We start from the raw sequence: 17,847 nt of genomic DNA, 5'->3' as shown, positions 1-17,847 counted from the left end.
ACTACTCCACCTCCTATTTTACATTTTGACAAGCTCTTCTGGGTCCTGTCAGAGCAAAGGACGGCAAGTTTGCACAATGTTAAAAATCACAGGCTCTTTATAAATACTATGTTGAAATACTCCATCCTATTTGTTATACTATTACTAATTTTCATTAAAATTACATATTAACATATGCCTGTAACAAGTCACAAAACTTAAAATGCAGTTGATGCTCTTTAAACCAAGTTCATTTTTTACAAATGTGTCACAGAAGGCATCATCAGACTGATCTTAGTTGTCATTTTGAAAACAGCTGCAAGTTTGGCATGTTTCATTCAGAAAGGTCCAAGAGGAATCAGTACTTTCCCACATTTAACCCAGTTAAGTCTGGCTCTGTGCTAAGTTTGTCTCAGTTTCTCTGTGCTACATTACATACAGTTCTTACCTCTGTGTTCTCCCAGCTTTATGCACCCTTTCAAAGGCAGCCTGTCAGAAATGGCTCTTCTCTCCTGAAAATTACAACCAGAGCTCCTTGTCGCATCTGGTCCTTCTGTGTTGGAGTCAACATCAAGAACTTGCACTGACAGCGAAGGAAGGAAGTTCACGCAGGCTCAAAAGAATGGTTTCATTAGAAATTTATTTCTTTAAACATGGCCACTTTGAGATTAATGATACTACTTCAGGGAACATGAAAGAATAATAAACAGTTTTAGAAGGGAAACAATCAGGTAAGTCAGGATTTGCTTTTCAAACAGTAAAAGGCCAAGCTCCAAGAGGCAATAAATTTTGGCATGTGAGGACTAGTATTTTCAAATCCAAAGTTGGCTTAGTTTTACAGTGGAAGCTGACTGCAACCTTAGCTACCTTTCCACAACGCTGGACTCAGTCATAACTTAAATGTACAGGAGCATAATGTGAAAAGATTTTGTTTTATTAATTAAAAGTTAACAGCAACAGGCACATATTAAAATGAATATGGCAAAGCCTTTACAAATGGCTTTACGCTGAAGCTCTCTTCCAAAAATGGCTGTTGCAACAAACTGTAAACAGAATTAATAAACAGTCTTTTACAATAATAACAGGGAAATACAAATGAACTAAAAGAAAGCACCAGTTTCTCAAACTAGATTACAGTTGTGCTTACTGTACTTAAAACAATGTAAAACAAATTACAAAAATGGAATGTTTTAAGTTTAAAATTAGTCCTTTAATTTTGTCCTAAAAAACATTTTCTCCTTTTCCCATCAAAAACCCATCAGCGGGTAATGTTTCAGTAGAGGGAGGAATACGTAAACAATGCACTTTTTTTTATTTTTTTTTTTTCAAATCAAAAACAAATTTGGTCACTTAGCTTTGTGCATAGTTTAAGGCATCTGTAGCAATTTGTTACAGTTTCCTCCCCAGTGTGGCTGTTCATGAAATTGTCACATTCTAAAAGAATAAATTAAAAAAAAAAAAAGAAAAAGAAAAAATGTTGCCGTTCAAACCCTTCCCCGAGCCCTCCCGCCCTCCCCCGTCCCAAACGTACTCACACACCCACACATACACACACGCTGCAGCGAAAGGGGCATTTGTACCCTTGTTCTGAAGGACACGCTTCCCATCCCACTTTATTTCAGATTGGCAAATACCCTGAGCTGATTATGGTGTTTAGACATTCCACCTTTTTCTTGCATGTGCAGTTCAAGTGTACAATAGTGAGAACAACATGCGATGTTCCCACTGCAGAATCGCAATGCAGTTCGGACGCTTCCCCCCCCACCCCTTCCCTTCCCAGATTCAGAAGTGTTTTTTCGCTGTTAAAAAATTGCATTCCCATACAGCACTGGAGTAAAGCTTGGCTGTGCTCTATGATGAATGCTCAGTTCCCAGTGCACAAACAAAATTATGGCAAATGGGAGGCTTTTCTGGCATCCAAAGAAACAAGAGCTGCAGTCTCAAATTTGATCTTTTTCTTTTAAAAAAGCAAAAAACCCAAGTTAGTGGTTCCTTCACAGCCATGCGCAAAGGTTAAGTCTAGAACCGACAGTTTCAGAGTACATTTGTAAACATCGAGTCTTGCCAGAGGCAGCAGAGGATGGGCACTTCACATTTCCGTATTAAAACAGGGACTGAGTGGAAGGTATGCTTTGAACACATTTATGCAAGTCTTGCTAAATTCCAAGGGAGTGGAACAATCCATGTCAAGTCTTAGATTTGAAGACCGTATTCCAAATATCATGAGAAAACCCAAGCCAGGGGGCACGACGATGCTTCCATCCCGTTGCTCCGAGGCTCGGTCGCTGCTGTGCTTTGCATATTCGAGGTTCCGAACGACGACCAACTGAGGCGGGTGCATATTGCTCTATGTTCAGGTCTGGCGGCTTAAAAAAATTCTGGGTCAAATGGTCTGTGTCAAAGGAAAACTTGGAAATAAATAATGCTGGCATCATTTTACCATTCTACCAAAACCTTGGGCTGGCATGTGTCTCCTTGAATCCAACCGCGCGGATACCGAGGGAAGAGGCAGTTTTGTCATGGAGATTGAGGTCAGGACAATCGAGGTTCCTGAGGTAAAATGTCTGAGTCCATTTCCTCAAAAGTGGGGTCGACATCGTCACCGCTGCCCGACTGTTCCCTCTGCACTCCCTTCCAGCTTGCCTTGTTCAGTCCCAGGTGGCCGAGCATTGTCTGAGACAGCCTCGTGTTGGAAAACCGGGCCCATTCCCCAAACAGTGGTTCCACTAAGTAAGTCATAAAGCCTTCAGAAGCAAGCAAAGAGAGGCAGATTAAATAAAAAAAATACAGAGAAAAAGTAAAATACTCAAACTAAGTACTTTAAATAGGATTTAGTAGCAAACAATAAATGTGCATTTAAATATTCATTTAAATATTTTGGGCATCTTTACAAAAAAAAATTTCTCAAAATGTAAAAGATTTTACTAATCAGTCAGAAGAACACCAATACACTACATTACAAATTAACCTCTTTCTTTCACAGCAATGACCAAATGAAGACAAATACTGGACAATATGGAAGGGGAGAGAAATCTAAACATTAGCAACTAAGTCAGACAATTTAGAAAACCTGAAGTTCTAAAAGATTTTATAATTAACTGCCCTTCAGTGTGCCTGAATTATACTACACAGGGGAAAAAATAATATATTGTTTTCACAATACTAGGGTGACTAAAAATACTTTAAAATACAAATTTTAGAAACTTTTTAAATAAGGCCACAAAACAATGCATTGATGTACTTTGTGTGTATGCACATGTTCATTTATTTGTAATGTCTATTTACATGAAGCAAAAAAATCAATGGTAAGATAGCCAAAACGGAGTCTTTTAATTAAAAAATATATGATTTCCTAGCATTCTAAATTAAACAGTGCAGTAGATTGAACACATCAGCTTTTGTGTCAACCTAAAGCATTAATTCATTCTGTGCTTGTTGTTAAATTTGTTTTTTTCTTTTACTATGTTTTTAACTGAGTCCCACTTCACGTCCATAATCAACTTTTATTAAAATTTACTATAAAAAGACATTTTACTATTTAAATCCAAGTCAGGTTAGCAAAAACTATTAATATAATGGCTATCCACCATTCTCCATCACATCTCTGCCCACCACCCTCCTTAAAGGCTGTATTTGAAGGGAATGCTGACATTCCAAAAAGCCAAACCCATTATGCCCAGATGTGACAAGCTCACTGCAAAAGGCACCCAAGGCCATATGGCAAGGGGAAGGGACCCTCCTCTTCCCAAAACACCCTTCAGAAGAGGAGAGTTCTGGGCAGCAGTGGACAAGTCAGACAGCTGAACCTGCTCTGTGAGGAAACAGGGGCTCCAGGGCTGTCAGGGCAGCACTGTTCATAAACAATTCAAGAGAGGTTTATGTAACAAATAAAAATAGAATTGCTCTTTATAATAAAGTGCTGGCGCACACAGAGTATGTTCAGCCTCTAGGAAATGTATCCAAAAGGTGCTTTTTTTTCAAATTGCATGCTGAAAGAAATCTACTAGAATGAAGTGAATTGCAGTTACCAATCTGGATGTTGGCAATAGTTTCTGTCTGTCGGTCACAAAGTGGACTCACACCCAAGTGATATTTTTTTTCGATATCACCTGAAGAAACAAAAGTATAATGCAACCATTAAATCATCAAGCCCCAGCCAAATCAAACACTAACAGAAGTGAACTGGGAGTGTTGGCTAACAAGGATACTACCCTGCAGCTGGTGGAATGCATTTAGTTCTCTTCCCAACTCCCAAAAAACCAAGCAGATCTGTCAGACTAACAACTTACAACTACTGTATTTAAATACTTGGTATTTTTCATCAAACAGTAATTACAGAAACCCCATAGAACCACAAGTTTCCTGAAGAATTAGCATCCTCTTTCCTGCAAAACCTACACTGTCATAGAAATGACAAATGAATCCCCCCTCAGCAATATGGAAGAGGATAGCTTAGCTTTCAGAAATTTCTTGCTAAAGGCAATTTGTGTTTCTGCTTCCCCATCACCTTTATCTAAGATTAAGTCTCACATGATTAGCACCAAATAAAGCAGTCTGTTCCCCATTTACCATATTCACGTGCAAATTAGCAGGTCTGAAGTCCATCAAACTACCCTTAATTTTATTATAAAACAATTTAATAAAAATGGAGTAAATTCACTCCATTTGCCAATGAAAGGCTTTATTAACTGCTTACAGAAGTAGTCTAAACTGCGCAGTAACTAAAAATCTCCCTGGCTCTTACCTGCTTGCCAACAGGCCTCACAGCTGAAGCTTAAATATTGAACATGATCGACATATTCCATAATTTGCTGAAAACACTAGAGCAATTTAAAGTGGCCATAACTATTAATCTGCAGCACCTTTCAGCTGAAGGATGTATTGCATCAGCCATTCTAGGTTCAGATTCTAAGCAGATTCTCTGCTGAGTTTTAGTAACTCTGACCTTTTGCAGGAGACACAACCCATGGAAGTAAAAAACTCCTATACTGTACGTCTCTGTTAGTGCAAAATATAAATGGACTAGGGCTCATGGACACTCTCTCCACACTGAATACATGATATACTAACAGATACTTCTACTCTTACTTGCCTTGATGGAAGAACTCCTCCGTTACTTTCTCACTCCACTGCTTGCTCAGCTCCCATGTCCGACAAGGGTTACAAATATCTGCACACTTCAAAGCCATCTAACAATTTAACACACAGTGTTAGATCATCTTGTTTTCAACTCAAGTGCCTGTAATTACTTAACTCTTGAGAGCAGATTATTTTAGGTTTTGTGAACAACAAATCTACCTACCACTTCTGCTCCAAAGTTATGTTCTGTAATATTTAAAAAACACTCAGGGAATTGTGAGATCTCATGATCATCCCTGAGTAATATGGAAATTCAGTCAACTCAAAGTATTTCAGGACCACTATATTTAGTATACTCACTGGTACAGGAACCAAAAATAACTTCAGAAAAAGAAGCATCAAAGCAAGCAAGCCGTGGTTTCCATTTCTGGCTCTCATGCTTGTATTTTTAGCAATAGTTTGCACAAGGCAGAACTTCTCATCTGTTTGTCCACTTTCTCTTATAGCCCACAATATGAACCTAGTAAGAAAATGCCTACAAACCTAAGAAGATTCTCAAGGATTTTGTTTTTAAAGTTTGCTAAAGCTCACTAGCACAACTGCAAACTGATTCACAACAGTAATGTTTTCCTTCTCCAAAATATGTTCTGACAAAGCATTTCACAGTTCTGAGGCTGCAATGCAGTTGTTAGAAGAGCTAAACTTTGTCTTGTAAACACCTCGATTCTGCAGCTCCAAGTTATCAGACTTACCAACACACACCAGCACTTGGGAGAAGTGCTGGCTGTGGGAACTGAAGTGGAGGAACAACCTCTTTGTAATGGAACAGAAAGTCTAAAAGACAGTTCTGCTCCGTTTTGAAAGGAGGAGAAGGCCTGGCAGAAGCACTTAAAGTAAATTAGTTTTCCCACTAAAATGCTCTTTTCAAAAGTACGAGCAGCAAGATCACCTGTAAGATGAAGTGACGATGGTTCGCGTTCTCCAAACATAGATCTCCTCTATCCAAATGGGATCGGAACATGGACAGGTACTCGTTTTGTTGGCTGATGTCTGTGGCGAGAATGAGATCACCTATCTGGCTCTCCATCAGCTGCCTGAAATAACAAACATTCCAAAGCATATCATTTAAGAACAACAGTCATCACTAGATCTACATGGCATTTTATCATATTTATTATTGTAGAAATTCAAGCTTTATAATAAGCATTTTCACTGAACTGTTTGTTTTCTTTTCCTGAAAAATTCCTGCAACATTCACAGAAATATCAGAATATTTCATTGGCAGCTTTCAGAAAGACTAAAACAGTTTTTAGTTTTTCTCCTCCCCCTCCTTTTTTTTTTCCTTAAAAATGCACGAACTGATTGTCTCAAGATTATTTCTTGTCAAGAGTAGGTGAAGATGTTCTATTTTAAACTACAGTTGTGGTGGCAGAATGAGAAAAGACTGCCAAGTTTAGTCTGAACAGGTGCTTGACTACATGAATACACTCCTTCAATGTGCTTGCAATACATGTTATTTTCTGAGTATCACGTTGCACCATGAACTGCTCTACTCTACCAGCACAGTATCCAGGAATTCTTAAAATAGATCTCTATATTTTGTACTCAAAACTGCTGTGCAATAACTTATCTTCTTTTGCAGGGCTGTCTTAGCTGACAGATTGCTTCTATCTGAAACTAATCTATACTATGTGGTATAAACATACCTGTTTTCTAATGACATATGTGCAAATAAACCAGATTCTCTCAGCAACCCCACTGCCGATCTCCAGTGATGGTTCTCTAATACTGAGGTATTCTGTGAATTAAAATGGAATAACACATATCAGTAAATGCCCTTTTCTTAGGCTGAAGAGCTATATACAATTTGGCTGTGTTTTGGGGTTCGTGTTTTATTTTCTTCTCTTCTTTTTTGTTTTTCCCAGAGATTAAAACCCACAAATCCTGAATACTTACTTAATTTGCACAATTTTTTATCCCAGTGACATGGAAACACTGTCTGCATTCCATCCTACCACCAGCTAAACACATCACAATTTATACTCCTTTTCTATACTCCTCTCCAAACCTGTTTTTAACAAAACAACTGATTTTATCCTTACCTTATATAAAGTCGCTAAATAATGATTTGTTTTAATTAGGAAAGGTTGGTTAACACCTGGGTGATCCAAATCATGTGTGGCAGCTGCTATTAAACTAAGCAGGACATCCCATGGAGTTAAAGACTCAGAAAGCTGCAAGGCAAACCCAACAAATGTTAGTAATGCAATAAGGCCTTAGAAAAAGTGCATGAATGTTTTCAGTAATTAACAGCCAACAGAAATTTGGAGAAAATCTTGAAGATGTAAAACTAACATTCCACTGACTTTTCACAGTATTTCCCCCCAAAAGCTACAAAATTTCAGCAACGGTTTAAGCATTACTCTTTCTAAATGGCAAAGTCCACTCATAAAAAATGCCAGTACACAAAATCCTTTGTGTCTGGTAATGAAGCTTGATTCCTAACCAGACCCCATAAAAGCAGCGAATTCTTAAAATTAGCTCTCCCTCTCATTCACCAAGTCCATTTGTGTTTATTCTGCTTTAAATTCATACTAAATTTTAAAAAGCATGAAAGCCTTTCCTCCTAAGAAAAAGAAACTAATGCTCTGGAAGACTTGGAACTATTTAGAATGTATTTCTACTCTTATGCAAAATTGTATTTCAAGGTCTACCAGGACCAGAACCAAAGGAGGAAAATCTGCCACAAATAAATATTTTCAAAGACCATGTCAATTAACTCAGCATGCATCTACATGGACTTACTGTCACTGCTCATAGGTGTTCCTTCTTGTGGTAGAGAGGTTTGAAAGTTTAAACTCAGTAACAAAGTCTATTGCACTAAAACAGAGAGGACAGTTCTGCCCATACAGTACACTGAACTGTAGCTGCACATGTTACTAAAAATACCAAACCTATTCTTGTATCTGAAGCTTTACAAAACTTCCATCACGAGTATTAAATAAAAAATGCACACAGCTTCCAAACTGAATGCCATAAAAAAGCTCATCCTGTACCAGCTCTGATCAGGCTCACTGCACCAATTGGTCTGAGAGCAGCACTGAGAAACTGAGTGGGAGGAGTGGGCAAAGAGCCTCTGAAAAAGGTTTTATGGAGCCAAAATTTACTTGTTTTTACCTCAGAAGCAGAACAAGGAGCTATTCAAGGGAATACCAGATTGGTGATAATCTGCATCAAGGTAGATAACTTTTCATCTAGCTACAGAGCACTACAGCTTTCAATTTAATACAGAAGGACAGGACTTTGCCCTGAAATTGTCCAAGACATCACCTGAAGCAGCCTGATAGCAGTCTAAGTAGTAGAGGAACAACCACTAAATTAGTTTAGCTCCTTAAAGTCTGCCACTCTACCCTTTCTTAAAAAGAAAGCCAAAGAGAACTCCTAATGTATTGCTATAACTGCATCTTGTAGAAGTAAACTGCTCAGTAACAGCAAAGATGAGCAAAGCAAGGGTAATGATAATTTATGGAAGAAGAAAACCACCCCAGATGACAAGTACACAGGTTTATTGTTGCCAGCTCTGACTCAGGCTGCAATTCTATATGAATGTCTTGGGGCACAGCACTACATTTAACAGCTGCAACTTTAATCCCCTGCTCTAGTTCAGCAGGAAGTCACACAAAAGACAATGTCAGCTCAGAGGGGGGGAAAAAAGAAAAGCACACTAAGTGTGAATCCACAGCCTCAGCAACAGGGAAGGCAAGGGAGAGTTCAGAAGTGTTTCTTGTTAGGTTCTTAGGTTTCTTTACTTTTGATAAAACCTGCATGTGCATATACACATAGATATATGCATGTAGGTTTTCTATATAGATCAATGACCTTACTGCTCTCTACAACTGCCTGAAAAGAGGTTGTAGCCAGGGGGCTTGGCTGCTTCTCCCAGGTAACCAGTGACAGCATAGAGAATACAGTCTGAAGTTGTGCCAGAGGAGGTTTAGGTTGGACATCAGGAACAATTCCTTCAGTGAAAGGGTGATTAGAGATTGGTATGGGCTGCCCACAGTGCTGGAGTCACCGTCCCTGGAGGTGTTTAGGTGGATGTGGCACTCAGTGCCATGGTCTAGTAGACAAGGTGGTGTTTGGTCATAGGTTGGACTCTATCTCACAAGTCTTTTCCAACCTAAATGATTCTGTGATATGTGCTCACAATTCATTCATATGCATATACACACAAACACATATTTCTGTGTGTATGAGTGATGTAAAAGTGAGAATGCTCCTTACCTTGGGCTCTTTTAAGTAACAGTGCATGGCCTGAGTCACATCAGCAGCATGAACTGCATTATGATAAGGATTTTGACTGTGATAATCTTCTTGAACCATAACTGCCAGAAAAAACCAAATATCCAAATTTAAATAAAATTGCAATTTTTTCAAAGACCATTTTATATCCCCCTATTAGGCACAGAAATATGCAGTATCACAAGTTACATACAATAAAAGCATCAGTCAATAAATTGTCAGCTGAACCACAATGCAGCTGTAAGATTTTTATGCAAAGAAACAGTGTTTGCTAAAGGAAATCAACTACATGTAAAGTCACCTCAGAGCAAAAATTAAACACCTTGAAATCAATATATAATCTGAGATACTCTGAGAACTTCCCAGGGAAGGCTATCTTTGACAATCTGTCTGAATGGTGAGGCAACACTGAATATAAAATAAAAATTATGCTTTTTACCAAACCATTAGGATGACTTCATACCATGACCTGAAAACAAACAGGACTTCAGAGGAATTAAGCATTGCTTTCCCATCATATGAAGGGTTTTTCTTTCCCATTCAGGAAAGTGGTCATGGAAAACCACTTCTATATGTATTCTAGGCATTTGCTCATACTTGGTACTCAGACAAATATAAGCCCATATGCAATTTAGAAAAGAATCTCTTTTAGATGCTGGTCTGACTAACTACACCTAGATTCAATATTCCCTATTTAACTTCTTTCCTCCATCTTCCTGACTGTCCTGGAAGATTACAGGCAAAATTCTTTGAAGGGCATCAACATTCACTCAAGTACAGGGAATGAAAAAACTATAATGTTAAAAAGGATTGAAGGGAAGAAGCACAGCAATCAAACTATATTCTAAAGTCTTGCCTACTACCTCTAAAGTCTTGAGGTTTGCTTGGAAGAACTACACATTAGTTCTTCCAAGCAAACCTCAAAAGAACATTTTCCTGTCTGACTACAGTCTGTCAGTCCCACCAAACAAACATGCCCACGAGCTCCTTTTCTACTCAATTTACAAAGCCAGAGGATCCATGTAATTGTGAATGTAATGTTACAGCATTACTGACGTGGTGTTTGTGAAAGCTGAGGTTCATGAAAAGTCAAAATACTGTCACCACCATGTCATCTCAATAGTACTCAATGGATAGGTGACAGCTCATATGAAAAGTAATGAAAATCAATATAAATGGCTTTGGGATTCATTAACCTGCAGTAGAACCCTCTCCCACCTATTCCTCACATCAAGTGCATGAATGCATATATCCCTGGCTTTCTTTTTAATTTTATTATGGCTTCATAGGCTGATCCAGCTACCTGAACTTTACAATTTGCCTAACTTAGTTATTTTATTAAAGCAGACCTATGTCGACATTTTGATCACAGTTTGCCAGAATCAGAGTAGCACAACCACCCTGTTTTCAGGAATGCAGCACTTGGCATTTTCTCTCCCTGGTTTAGGTCTGGAAAAAGAATCTGTAAAGACACAGTAAGAAGATGCAGATCTCCAAGCAGATAATGGAAATCACTGAAAGACTCTGTGTGTTTGTATGTATATGTACATATATATATACACTGTACATATATATATATACACATACACAAAAAAAGAGTTAAGATCCCATAGGGGACTAAAATCAAGATTTCTCTACTTAAAAAGATTTCAGTAGACTCTCATATAATGTGAATTTTGTGTAGCACTGGACCATTTGAGCTATCCTAGTCTTCTGGAATTTGATCTTCAGATTGCTATGGATTAAGGGAAAAGGGAAAAATTGTGCTCATGGTAAGAAACTGTATTTGGAAAAAAGTCCATTATAAAATCAAAGAACCTAAGACAGAAATTTTTACTGATATTAAGTAGAAGGCATTATCAAAAAGGGAAAGGTGTTGAATTTCAAATTTAGAATAAATTTTGTCTTCTTCAAATTCTAATCTCATTCTAGTGGATTGTGACCTTGAACAGTCATATCTAGTTAGAACTCTCATCTTCTGATAAACAGTTAACTAAGCCAATAATTTCTAACTCTTCTTTCAAGTATTATCATCTGCATAATGTCAGCTAACCAGATGACAAAGAAAAAACACATTCAGTTAGAACTTGAGAAGCCTAAAACCAGATTTCTATAATTATTTTCCTCCACTCCAAGATATCAGTTATTAAGGTCAGCTTAATAACATTCCTGAAACTGAGAAAATTTAGTCTACTTTAAAACAACATGAAATGCAAGACAGAACTGATTTTTTTTTTTAATTGAAAGACAATTAAATTGTGAAAACAAAAACATTCTCTTACTTGAAAGGGGAGGAAAGACTTCCAAATATGATTGCTCCCCTGTTGAATGACAAACTTTGTAACCACAGAATTGTTTTCTCTGAAACTGTGAAAAACTGCTGAAGGGGAGCAGAAACTTTTTTCTTCTGGTCAGTTAAAAAAAAATCATCCAATTTCACAAAATAAAAGATACTGTCACAAAAGAACCAAAGAAAGGAGGTCTCATACCAGCACCTGTCTATGTACTGGGATGCAGACAGCTCTGTCAAGTGAATGTAGCGCTTGGTTTGAATATTCTACATTGCATTTACAATTATTTTCCAAGAAGCATTCCAGTGACACAGGCCCAGACATGACATTAAAATTGTCCTGTACTCTGTCCAGGGAGAAACTATGTCCACAGTGCAATGCTTACTTGTAGGAGAATTTGAGCAAGCAGGGGTAACACCAAACTGGCACCAAAACATATTTCTGATGTATTCCATACAGTTAGGAAACTGTATCATTGGAAAAAGTAAAGATCAATACAGAACTAAAAATCAGAACAAAGAAAGGAGCTGTCCAGCCTTTCCCAAAACAAATGTCACACAATGTCACATATATTCCTGATTGTTTTATAGATACTAAATAGATTTAATAAATAGAATATTTATCAGCTATGAAACTATTAAACTTCTTAATATTTATTTGGATTTAACACAGAAAATTGTATACTCATAAAAACTTTGAGAGATCGTCTCAATTAATATAATTTAAATCACTGCACAATGTAGATTGCATCAGTACCCTTCAAACCTTATTGCTAAACTACAACCAGGACTTCAGTTAAGGTATAAAAATGCAGAAAAACATCAATATTCATCAAAATAAAAAGCTGTATTTACCCAAAAATCTACGAAGTTTCATCGTATCTAATTGGAAGTGTTCAATTAGTCCATGTAGATTAAACAGATGAAAGGTTAAGCTGACTAGACTGTTTCCTAAAAATAAGACGAAAATACTAATTCATTGGAAGCCATAAAATCAGTGACTCTTCCACAAGAAATGTATTATTTCAAACGAATTGGTCACAAAAATTAAGCAAGCAAACTTCTTTACACCAAGTCATGATATTCTACACCAATTCATAAGTATTTAAACCTTACTACATGACAAGTTTCCATTAGCTGTCTCTAGTAACATTTAAATCTTACTACAAACAAATTTTCATTAGCTGTCTCTAGTAACCAGTGGTTTTGCTTAATTCTAATGCATTCACCAACTGTCCAATGGCAACTGATAGGAAGAAAATGTTACTGAACATTAAAAAACCTGTTTCAACATGCAAATCTATTATAATTATATTCCGTTTTATAATTATATTTATGCAACATATCACAAACACATACACAAAATACAAATGCAATCAGGCAAAAAGAAAAGCTAGACAACTATTGATTAGAGGACATTGCAAATATGCTCTCTCTCATTTTCATCATATATTTTGCTGGACTTCTTATTTCACTTGGACCTCTACAAAAAATGTACACTCTTACAAGCTTATAATATATGTTATCTACTCATAGCTTTATTATAATCTTTTGCAGTGATAAAATAAGTAAAACCTTAAGAGCCACAGTCCACAATGTTTATTTTTAAATAGCTTGTCCATTATTTGCTCTGCAAATGATGTCATGGCTGAGAAACTTCATTTAGCATTACACAACCCAGCACAGACAGAAAATGAGGTACAAGAAGACAAAAAACTTCTTCTAAATCAAGTTTATTACTAGATTAGAATTAATGTATTCTCATGTCACATCCTCACAATGAAATAAATACACAATTCTTGGAACAAGATTTTTCTGGGGAAATTCCTCCATAGAGGTTCATCCAGGGCAGCTCATCCAGCAGAGTTTTATGTACAGCATTCTGCCCTTACAAACTTTCAAGAACAAGGCTGCCTGATCAAAATTATTTAATTAGGATGCAAAATGGATGGTGGTATTGTAAGGCTTCCACAATAGAAGTTCTTCTGGTAGTACTTTAAATGTATTTGAAAAAAGCACATCTAAAAGGTAGAGGGGGCTTTTATGAGAAGGATGACTTCAGACTTCTCCCACTTGATAAACTAATCCAAAGAGGCTATGCTTACATGTTTACTTGTACATAGAGCTTTTTTTAATTCAGTTATATAAAGTTTATCATTATCTATATAAGCATGCTATTTTTACAAGTCCTTGCTATTTTCGTTTTTTTCTATCCATCTTCTGTATTAAATGTAACTGTGAGGTTACTACTCTTACACTTGGTAAAGCCAAGCACCCCTTCAATGAAACAGAAGAGAAAAAGATCTTTTGGTGCCACATTCTCCTTTTTGAACTTAATTTCTTGTTCTGGCAACTTCAATTGCAACTTTGCTACCTACTCCACGTGACTGCTGCAAAATCTGCAAGAGCTGCCCTCCATTCTCTTCCCACACTGGCACAAATGTCACTGTGATACTGGACTTGCTCATCTCCTCCTTCCATTCTGTTCAAAACCCAGCTGCCATTGCTGAGATTATAACGCAAAACTTCACCCTACCCACTGCAGCAGCCCTCCCTCCTCCTTCCCAGCACATTTACAGATCTCTTTTCTGCCTACAAATGAACAATACTTGGGTTTTGGTTTTTTTAACCAACTATTCCTGCAGTTCCTACTGCTATTTGTAATGGGCACACAGAAGTCACCAAAATGTTCTCTTCCTTTTTCTATGTTGTGCAAATGATGTGCACAGCAGCCTCCCTCTGCTCAACTCCCAATTCTCCAGGTATACTATGTCATAATTGTAATGGATTAACACCAACATGCCTCTTACAGCACTATAAAGTAATAGAACTATTCTATCTAACACTACATTTATCAGAAAAATACTTGGTCAATATAAATGACCTTTTGGACAGAACCATAAAAATCACCAGCACCTCATAACTGAAAAAAAGAAGTCAAAGATCATAAAATTATTTGTCAATTTGTATTCAAATTACTACTTCAAATTACTAAGAGAGAACAGCAACCTATAAAGTACATCAAGGGCCTCTTCTAAAAATCAATTATTAGTATCAACACTGACAGTATCATTATTTTAATGGAGTGATCAGGCAAACTAGGACTCAGATTAAAAACTATTAAATCAATAAGTAGTACCTGAAGAAATGTGCACTTTTTAGCAAACAAATAATCACAAACAACACTGCAACATAAGTGCCATAGTTAAGTTATGCTAGAAGATAAAGCACAAATGAAATACCAAATGTAAACTCACCATTTGTCAGTCTATCAAAAAGAAAAATATCAAAATTCCAATTTCCAACCTTCTCCAGCATACACTGAAAAGAAACACAAAAGCTGTCATTTTTTAATCAGTATATGTCTATCTTCCTGTAGCTTGGAGGAGTATTTAAGATTTCAGAGACAGATCAAGTCTTTAGAGTTTCTACATAAAAAATAGTAGTAAAAGAATAATTAAATTTGTCTGATAACTGAACAACATCACACATTTACAAATAAAAAGACTGGAGGGAAAAAACCAAACAATGAGTGCCTTGGCAGAACTGGTTGGAGATGCTCCTTTCAACCTTCCAGTAGTTTCTCAAAAGACAATTAAAAACAATTAGGTTCAAATCAGAAATAGTATGGCAGAATGACTCTGCATTCAGACTAGCAAATTAATCTCTGTGTAGTTGTTTACCATTTCCTTTTTTTCCCTGCTTACAGAACAGTATCTTCATGATTCACTAGATATTTGAAGCATTGTATAAGCATTTTAAGAACCTGGCTTTTGACTTTTCACTCCACTCAACTAGCACATCTTTATCACAGCTGTTCCACATAAACTGCTCCTCCCACAATAGGAATGACCAAGAACAGCAAACAGTGCAAGAGGCCTCACCAGAGCTGAGCAGTCCCAATCTTTGCCTCCCTTACCTGTATCAGAAATATCTGTCCAGCACATTGTACAACAGTCCTGCCTTCTCCTATTCTCATTAGCTTGGTAGAGCTGTTTTGTGACCTTATTATTGGTTCTAGCTTTTCTCTACCAGCTGCTAAAACTCTGCTATCAGAAGAAACAAAAGCATTAACAGTATATGTTTATTATTAAATTGCATGTACATTTTTAAGATCCATTCTCCGGGTTCTCCAATATCTTTGTACACCACAGCATGGATACATCCATTGTATTGTAAGTATATTGTTTTTCTGTGTCAGATGACAAAAAAGCACTGCATGCAGTGACACAGCCTTTGGGATATCGAATAACCTGAATAACCTTTGCCTGTTCAATGCCCTTCAGCACTTTCCATCCTCTGTAGCAAATACAGCAGCCTTTTACCCAGCTAGATGCTCCCTTAGCACCAACTCTCTTCCCAGTATCTGCTTTCCCTCCTTTAGTGCTGAACAAGTGTATTCCAGCTATCACTTTTCTGCTCTAGAAATGCCTACCAAAGAGAAAGTCAGTTTGACATAAGCATGTCCTGAGAAATCCATTTACTGCACTTTATTGAATTTAGGCAGTCACTCTTCCAGTTGTTCACTAGTGAGGTCAGACTAAAAATGAAAGGGAACAGTTGTCTAAATTGCTCCATTACATTTCTTAAATACAGATACATTTTCCTCTCTTAATTTTTTTCTTTAATTATTCAAAGGCATCCTTAATTCACCAGTTATTAAAAAAAAAACCAACAAAACAAAAAAACATTAATGACAAAAACACTAGCAACATAAAAAATGATCTGAGTAAACTTGTGGGCAGTAGAGGAGTTTGCTACAGACCATGAAATTTTGTCTGGATTTCATTACAATATAGACATATATATATATAAACACATAAAAATACATACACAAAAAATATGCTTAAAATTGGTGCTTGGTTGCCCTTTTAGTATGTGATATAGTTATATATACTAGTAAGCATTTAGAAAAACATACTTTAAAAAAATAAAAAAATCAAGCAACCAACCTTTGCTTGTCCATTATAATCATCATCTAAAATGTTTGAAGAATTTGGAACAGTGATACCACGGAAAAAACGGGAAGATCTCAGGTATCGCTGGAAACTAAGCAACCTTCTCACATTTCTTGCAGACACAGAGACTTCGATTTCAGAATTTGCTACAAAAAACAAGAAAATAAACACTCTCTCTAAAAAACCTTTATCAAAAAGACAAGTGCTCAGGGAAGTTTGGTATACAGATAAAGCCCTTTTTTGAATATCAAACATTTCAGCACAAATGCAGATATTTTTATTAATACTATACAGAGCCACGGATTTGAAAAAAATATGTTCTGTGTAAGCATCCTGTGAAGAAAAACAAATACTTAAATCATAGCTGCAACTCATCTTTTTAAGGAACTCTGTTATTGAAAGGACAAAAATATTATGGATATTGTTTAAAAACACACACGGTACCGCAAACAAATTATTTTTGGAAAATTGGTGTCATGGATACACATCCAATGCATGTCCCTAACAAATCACCTAAGATGACATATACACCAGCAAGACAGTATCAGAAACTGAGTGTTGATACAGGAGATACAAGTAGGCTTTGAGCAAGTACAAATTACTTTTACACAGTTTAGAGCTCAGAAAATCTCTTAACTCTACTATGCTGAAGTTTTTAACACACTCAAGTAATTTTGGTGCTTTTGCAAATAACTACACTCTTCTGCCAAACAATTATGACACTTATGTTCACAGCATATCTAATTCTGTTTCCCAGTATGGTGAAAACACAAGAGAAAATTATTTCAGCCTCTTTCCAAAGATTAATCCAAATATTTTCCTTTACTTTTATTAGGTTAACTGAATTACACAAATGACCAATACTAGTTTATGTCCAGTTCCATTTGATATACCTGAAGTGTTTAAAAAACCCCAGCATCAAACTACACAGAGCTACAGTTCCTTTGTAGCAAGCCAGATATTCTCATTTTGAATTACATTAGGCCAAACTCAGCCTTGACTTTCTTTTCAACAGTGCCCCCCAATAGCAGTTTTATATAACCAACAGGAAGCCAATAATCTTATCTTGATATTCACTCAACCTGCCTGAAATGACTCATGTTAAATAGTAAAATTTTAAAAAGAGGTATTAAATAAGGAAGTCAACGCAAACATGCTATTTTTTAAAAATGCAGATAATAAAAAAACCATTATCACAAGTCTGTAGCACAGACCTCTTGTCCTTCCAAAAATGAGACA

The 17,847-nt window shown here is 36.6% G+C and overlaps 1 protein-coding gene across 2 annotated transcripts in view; it reads right to left on the bottom strand.

Moving 5' to 3' along the window:
- Positions 1 to 1,500: 1,500 nt before the first annotated feature.
- PDE7A (phosphodiesterase 7A) overlaps positions 1,501 to 17,847 on the bottom strand; it is a 75,312-nt gene continuing 58,965 nt past the window's right edge. For both annotated transcript variants that reach the window (XM_054284891.1, XM_054284892.1), the window contains 10 exons: positions 16,603 to 16,754; positions 14,908 to 14,971; positions 12,506 to 12,601; positions 9,343 to 9,443; positions 7,161 to 7,292; positions 6,765 to 6,856; positions 6,008 to 6,152; positions 5,072 to 5,168; positions 4,008 to 4,088; positions 1,501 to 2,723 (listed from right to left, as the gene is read on the bottom strand). In XM_054284891.1, the coding sequence (XP_054140866.1) occupies positions 2,512 to 2,723; positions 4,008 to 4,088; positions 5,072 to 5,168; positions 6,008 to 6,152; positions 6,765 to 6,856; positions 7,161 to 7,292; positions 9,343 to 9,443; positions 12,506 to 12,601; positions 14,908 to 14,971; positions 16,603 to 16,754 (1,172 nt within the window). In that variant the 3' untranslated portion in view covers positions 1,501 to 2,511. The remainder of the gene's footprint in view (positions 2,724 to 4,007; positions 4,089 to 5,071; positions 5,169 to 6,007; positions 6,153 to 6,764; positions 6,857 to 7,160; positions 7,293 to 9,342; positions 9,444 to 12,505; positions 12,602 to 14,907; positions 14,972 to 16,602; positions 16,755 to 17,847) is intronic.

Source organism: Melozone crissalis, unplaced genomic scaffold (assembly GCF_028551555.1).
Source record: "Melozone crissalis strain CALT ecotype California unplaced genomic scaffold, PUWL_Pcris_2 ptg000042l_1, whole genome shotgun sequence".
NCBI classification, from domain to species: Eukaryota; Metazoa; Chordata; class Aves; order Passeriformes; family Passerellidae; genus Melozone; species Melozone crissalis.
This window is presented reverse-complemented; position numbering and strand designations above follow the sequence as displayed.